Here is a 6,911-nt window from a genome sequence, read left to right on the forward strand (position 1 = left end):
CAATTCTGGGTCTGTCTCCACTGTCTATGGTAGACAAAGGAGGCAGACAGAGCACAGGTCCATCATGCATAATCCCAGCAAGCCTGCAGTAGGAATAAGGCCAGATGCCCATTCTGGTGCTTTCAGCTCCACAGACTCTCAGGCCACTCTGATCCTGGCCCCTGACTGTGAGTTTGCGGCCCGTGTTGTTCATCCTACAACACTCTGGGTGTCTCTTGCCAGCATGACCTCAGCTCCCTGATCCTGGATGTCTCCCTGGGTTGTCCCTCACCATGTCCCTGGGAGCTCTGAGTTGAGGCCAACCCATGGCTATTCCAAGTCCTGAGTTCAGTTGGCCCCTTCCTAAAATGGCATGCCTCTACCAAACCTGACAACACACAGGTAGACCTGCAGGCCACACAGAGCAGAAGCCTGCAGGAGGCCTCCTGACATCACCCCATCTTCTGCAGGAAGGCTCATCTACCTCCACACCTGATCCTCTGTGTGGAGATTTGTCATGGGATAGAACAACAACTGTCAAGTTACCTACGCACCAGAAACCGTTCTGCTACCTGCCTTGAGTTGTAAATATGGCCCATTAAGATAATGTGTGAATTGATTCCAAAGTTTATCTCCCCTGATTCCCCAAGATGAAAGCAAACAGAATTTCTATACTTTGCAGAGATTTTTTTCTTAGTTGATGGAGCTGATCTGGGATAATCTATTTTTTAAAAATGTAGATGAAAATATGTATACAAAAACATTTTTGGAGGAAACTGGCTTGCCTGACTCTCCCTCGTTGGTGTGGTCTATCTAAGCTTCACTGCTTAGAAAAAGGAGCTGGGGGAGGTTTAATAATTACCTTTGCTGACCTCTGTACCTTTGGCTTCCTCCACTCTTGGGCACAAGATGTGGCCCTTCCCGGGCTGGTCCACAGTCACAGGCAGGCAGCAGGGCTGGCAGCTCCCCTGGCTCCACAAGGTCAAGGAGAAAGGTAAGGCCGGCCGGGTGATGAGGAGGCCTGCTGCTCTCCTGGCTGGGTGGCCTGGCCTGCACACAGGTTTCATTTGGAGCGAGCTAGGACGTGACCATTTAGGACTGGTTTTCCGCAGCAATTGTTTTTATTCTTTGCATCCTTTGAATGGGAAAGCTCTGTACCCATACTGCGGATCAGTTGTGCCTCAGGGGCCTTAAATTTGGGAAGGAATTATAAGAAAACCATCCTTGCTTGGAATGATTCCACTAAGTATATTCCAGTATGTTTTAAACAGTTGTTTACTTTTTAAAACAAAGACACCAGATGAGGGAGGCAGGAGAAGTTTCAAGCAAGTCACAGTCAAGGATTCACAGAGAGCAACCTGGCACAGGTGCCAGGGGGCTGGGAGGCAGACTGGCCAGGAGCAAAAGAAGCCCCTGAGCTTCAGGAATCTGTTTCCTGCAGCTCCAATATTACCAATGGCTGCGTTTTCTCTATGGGGCTGAGCAAATTCTCCCCAGCCTGCCACCAGCACCCCGCTAAAACCCGAGCTGACCTTTGCTTTGGGAGTCTGTACCCTGCATGTGGGTGCACCAGTCCCAACTGAGCCCTGGCTGAGCTCTGCTTTGCATCTTGTCTGCTTTTGCTGGATCAAGCTCCAGCCCGTGCTCTCCTTGCAGCCTCGTGGAACTGGCAGGAGGGAAAGATGGGGCAGGAGACGAGCCCAAGAAAACGCATGGAGAATGAACGCTCCATCCAGAGCAAGGAACCCAAGGTCACAAATCTCCAGAAAGAGGTGAGGCTGCCTGTTTCCTGTGGGACTTTCCCAGGCTTGGGTGGGGCTATCTGGATGAAGGCAGAAGCAGTGGAGGCCCTGCTGATCTCATGCCTCACTGAAGTGCGTGGCTTTTCACTCATACAGTTCGTCTTTAAATGAACCATGCTCTGGACCTACCCATGGTCCCCTCTCCGGTGAACTCTGTACTCTTGAAGTTCCTGTGTCTCGCGCAAACTTCACTTGTGTGCTTCCATGAATTGGAGAGGGACTGAGGGCCTAGTATTTGCTTAAACCGATGGCCTTTTCAGGGGGGGTCAGAGGGGGCCTTCTGGTGGTCAAGTCCCCTCTACTTATCTTCAGCAAACGTCTGAGCCTCTTATCACACGACTGTCCTGGAGCTGGCCATCACGGGGCCTCCAGCAGCAGTGCTCTGTCTTGGGGTATCACTGCAAAGGTGCAGCTTGCATAGATAGGACAGGGATGAACACTCTGAACTGACGTATGGTAAGGAGATAGGGCTTTTCCTGAGCCTGGAAGGAAAGGAGCTTAAGGGTAGGGGTGGAGGAGCAGGATAGCCAGGCTTAGTGGCTCATACCTGTAATTGCAGCACTGGGAAGTTGTTGGGCAGCTGAGGCAGGAGGACTGGAAGTTCCAGCCCAGCCTGGGCAGCATGGTGACTTAGCAAGACCCTGTCTCAAAATGAAGGGCTGGGGATGGAGCTGGGTGGGAAGGTCCTGAGTTCCATCCCCAAGACCAAAAATTAGAAGAAAGAAAAAGGAGCTGCACGCTGAGCCCGTCCGGGTGGGTGTGGGCAGCAGGCGCTGGACATGGAGAGGAGGCTGCAGGCCCATGGGTGACGAAAGTGCCCCACCCCCAGCAGCTCAGGATGACATCAGAACTCTGAAGGCTGTCAGCGCAGGGTAATTGGGCTGAGGCTTGTGTGCAACCCTATAGGATCCCTGAGAGCTGACAGGAGAGAGGACTCAGCAGAGATGGCATGGCCTGACTGCTCATTGGCTGCATCTCTGTCCCCAGGAGTCAGGAATGGGTAGCAACTTTCTTCTTCTACCAGACCCTGGCTGGATGCCAGCAATGTCCCTGGCACCTTGTGGCCCTCAGCCACACAGCAGAACTGAGCAAACCTCAAGCTTGTCCCAAATGAAGTTAGGCCGCAGTGCCAGGATGAATGGCAGCCCTCTCTTCTTCAAATCAGGGAGCAGCAGCCTTCTGCAGGAGGAATTTGGGCCACAGGGTGCTGAGGCCGATGGCACCTCCAGGAGGAAGCTCAGGCCACTTCACCTGCCTCTCACACACAGGGCTCTGAGGCTTCGGGAAGTGGAGTCTGCACCTCAGGGACCCTGCTGTGTAGGCCTGTCTAGTCCCATAGTGACCCACCTGTAGCATGGTCCTCCTTGCCCCTGGGATCTGACCCCTGCAAGTGCAGGCTCTGCCCAGACAGGGAGCTCCCTGCTGTGCTCTCCTATGCTCTGCGTATTAAACACTAGGCATGGTGGCACAGGCCTGCAATCCCAGTACTAAGGAGGCTGAGGAAGCAGGATTCCTGCAAGTTTGAAGCTGGCCTAAACTACACAGTGAGCTCAGGACTACCCTGAACTGCATAGTAAGACCTGGTCTTTAAAAAAGAAAAAAAAATCCTAATAAAATAAAGACCTGTTTTTGGCTTGCTCTGTAACCCTAGCATTTGGGAGCCTGAGGTAAGAACATCACAAGTATGAGCTCTGCCCAACTTAGTGAGATCCTGTCTTAAAATAAAAAATACAGAAGGGCTAGGGATGTACCTCTGCAGGAAGGCCTTGGGTTCAGTCCCTAGCACCACACAGACACACACACACCCATGGATTGGTACATAATTTACATATGATGAAATGTGCAAATCTTTGATGCATGCTGAAAAGGCTCTTACCCAGACAGTCCCCTCACCAGGCAGGTGCTCAGTCTACAATTTCTATTCCTGTGGATTCCCACAGCCTGTCCTTCTCCCTCACATGGATGCAATGGGACAGTGCATACCTCAGCTGAGTGTAGCTCGCACCCTTAGAAAGCTCCCACCCTACACAGTGTTATGACAGAGAGGTCCCAGTCCCCAGCAGGTTCCATCCCTTGGAGGCGTCTCTCATGCACGTGGCTCCTCTTGCCAGGACTCCAGATCCTGAGCCTCATTTCCTTGGTGAAAACTCCCTTGTGCTCTGCCCAGTGAAGAGGGTCCTCCCAAGGGCCTCTGTTGGGGAGGCTAATTTTAATTTTAATTTTCAGACAGGGTTTCACCAAGGGCTGGTGGCCAGGAGCTCGGAACCTGGGCCTGGCTGTGTAACTCTGGTCATGAGCAGTCTTTCTGTGCCCCAGCCTTCCAGAGTGCCACAATTACAGTGCCCAACATCACGCCCAGCACAGATTCACCAGTTAATACGTGCAGAGCCCCAAGGAACAGTGTCCTGGTGGAATCACGACAGCACCTCAGGGTGGATATGCCTGCAACATGGGGCGCCCTCTGAGCTGGGCAGACCCACAGTTAGGGGCACCACTGCCATGAGCCTCTGGGTGGCGGCATTAGCTCCTCTTCCTCCTCCCCGTCCCAGGTGGGCCTGTTCAGCGGCGTCTGCATCATCGTGGGCACCATCATCGGCTCCGGGATCTTCATTTCCCCCAAGTCTGTGCTCAGCAACACAGGAACCGTGGGGCCCTGTCTCATCATCTGGGCGGCCTGCGGGGTGCTCGCCACACTGGGTAACACAGACTCCGCCTCCTGGCCCCCTTCTACATGGAACCTGGGGATAAGCATTGTCCTTCCTGATGCCAGGTCCCGCCACCCCTTTTTGGTATTAGGGACCGAACCCAGGTCTTTCTCATTGAGCTACATCCCCAGCCCATTTTTAATTGTCAGACAGGGTTTCACTAAGTCACTAAATTCCCCAGTCTTGGCTCAACCCTGCAATCCTCCTGCCTCAGCCTCCCAGAGTGCTGGGATCACAGGCTGCACCACCACACCTGGCTCCATTCCCTTTCAATGCATGGGTGGCAAATCAAGGTAAATCAGGCTGCCATGTCCAGTGGCCAGAATTCAGGACCATCCACTGCCAGAGGACTTGGGCCTATGTGACACAGCGCCCACACGGGAAGGATGACCTCTCAGGAGGGTCTGAGGGAGGTCCTACCTCTCTGTGTTCCAGGAGCTCTGTGCCTTGCAGAGCTTGGCACGACGATCACCAAGTCGGGAGGCGAGTACTCATACCTGATGGAAGCCTTCGGCCCCATCCCTGCCTACCTCTTCTCCTGGGCCAGCTTGATAGTGATGAGGCCCTCATCCTTTGCCATCGTCTGCCTCAGCTTTGCTGAGTACGTGTGTGCGGCCTTCTACTCAGGCTGCAAGCCTCCCGAACTGGTCATTAAATGCCTCGGTGCCGCTGCCATCTGTGAGTGTCCAAGCCTGACATCCTGGGAGGGGTCAGAGGTGGCTCGGCAGAGGCCGTGGCCGGGGATGCTAGACTCAGATCCTCTGTACCCACCCAGAAATAGGCGCTGGGGCCTGGAGGCTCTGGGGAAGCAGGACTGGTGGGCACCCTGCGTGCTGAGCAGCACCTAGATCTGTCAGGGGCTGCAGGGAGGGCTGCTGAGTGCTGTGCTGTCCCAATCACCAGTCAGCTCCCTCCACTCAGGGCCTGGCTGCTGCTTCTGTTTTGCGCTCTGAGGTGAGGCTTATTTTCAAAGGTTGCCATCAGGGGCACTGTAAAGGTCTTTGCACTCCCTCCTTTGGATCTGCGCTCTGTGCCCTGGGACACAGTGTGAGGGGGAGGTTGGAGAGGTAGAAGGGAGATTCCAGGGCCACATGGACACCTGAGCACGGAGTGTGGCCCACCCCACCCCTCCCAGGGCTCATCATCACCGTGAACGCGCTGAGTGCGAAGCTGGGGAGCTACGTCCAGAATTTCTTCACCACAGCCAAGATGGTGATCGTGGTCATCATCATCATCAGCGGCCTGGTCCTCCTGGCCCAAGGTAAATGCAGGAAGATGGGAAAGGAGAGTGGGTGCCACACAGCACATACACACACATATACACACGTACACACATGCAGAGAAACACACACACATGCATACACATGCACACACACAACCCAACTGTGTCTAAGTCTGGCACAAACTCAGCTGCCAGCTTCTCAGTGCGTGTCCTACGCCAGCTCTCGGGGAAAGCAGTGCAGAATGGAAACTGCTCAGCTGACCCTTGGTCTCCGTGTCTGGGTCGATTACAGGAAATACAAAAAATTTTGAAAATTCCTTTGCGGGTACACCAGCATCTGTGGGCGGCATCAGCCTGGCCTTTTACAATGGACTCTGGGCATATGAAGGATGGTAAGTGGGATGCTGAGGTGTCCCAAGTCTGTGCTTTTTAGGGGTCACGTCTGGCTCCTGGTCAGGGAGCCAAAATGTGCCATCTGGGAGATGAGCATTACTGGTCTGCTGTCCAAGAGGCCCTCGGGGATCGTACACACATCCCCAGTACAAAACTAGAGGGGCAAAGTTTAATGAAAGAACACACTGTATTTGGAAAGAGAAAGAAGGAGAGAGAGGAAAGGAGAGGATTGAGAGCAACCTTGGTAAGAAAGAATCAAGGAGGGGGCTGTGGAAAGATAGAGGACCCCGGGGGGCCTCTGTTCCCAGCTGCTCTTACAGGGTGGGGGCGCTTTCCCCTCACCCAGAACTTGCCATAGCTGCATTGCTTTTGGGCACCTCTGCGAGACATCATTTCGTCCTGTACTCTATGCGCAGACCCTTTCTATCTGTCCACTTGTCCTCAACCAATCCTATAAGGTCTTATCTTTGCGGCGGGCAGACAGTTGCCTTATTCTCGGTTAGCTCAGAGGTAGAAGGGGGTGTGTGGATCTATTGTTCTCTGTAATGACCCTAGTGTGACTGCTGCAGTGACTCTAGAGAGCACACACACGCATATTTGTGTATATGTTGGTGCATGGTGTGGGTACATGGTGCTTTGCAGTGAGTCAGCCCCCCATTTATTGGAGGTGGCGGCAGCTTATCATTTGTGTACCTGGCCTTCCATCTTTGTCCTGCCTGTCAGCTCTTTTCTGGTCTCTTGGTGCAAGTCCCAAGGGTATTCGGTGCCTTTCTTTATTTGTATTTTTCTTTCTTTCTCTACCTCCATCTT

General features: G+C 53.4%; 1 protein-coding gene across 1 annotated transcript in view; it reads left to right on the forward strand.

The window, feature by feature from the left end:
* Window positions 1–1,557: 1,557 nt before the first annotated feature.
* Slc7a9 (solute carrier family 7 (amino acid transporter light chain, bo,+ system), member 9) overlaps window positions 1,558–6,911 on the forward strand; it is a gene marked incomplete at its 5' end in the record, with an annotated part of 89,216 nt that continues 83,862 nt past the window's right edge. The window contains 5 exon segments of the mRNA XM_005400078.2: window positions 1,558–1,751; window positions 4,331–4,478; window positions 4,922–5,164; window positions 5,622–5,747; window positions 6,001–6,100. Of these exon segments, the coding sequence (XP_005400135.1) occupies window positions 1,662–1,751; window positions 4,331–4,478; window positions 4,922–5,164; window positions 5,622–5,747; window positions 6,001–6,100 (707 nt within the window).

This window comes from Chinchilla lanigera, unplaced genomic scaffold (genome assembly GCF_000276665.1).
Source record: "Chinchilla lanigera isolate Chin_1 unplaced genomic scaffold, ChiLan1.0 scaffold00067, whole genome shotgun sequence".
NCBI classification, from domain to species: Eukaryota; Metazoa; Chordata; class Mammalia; order Rodentia; family Chinchillidae; genus Chinchilla; species Chinchilla lanigera.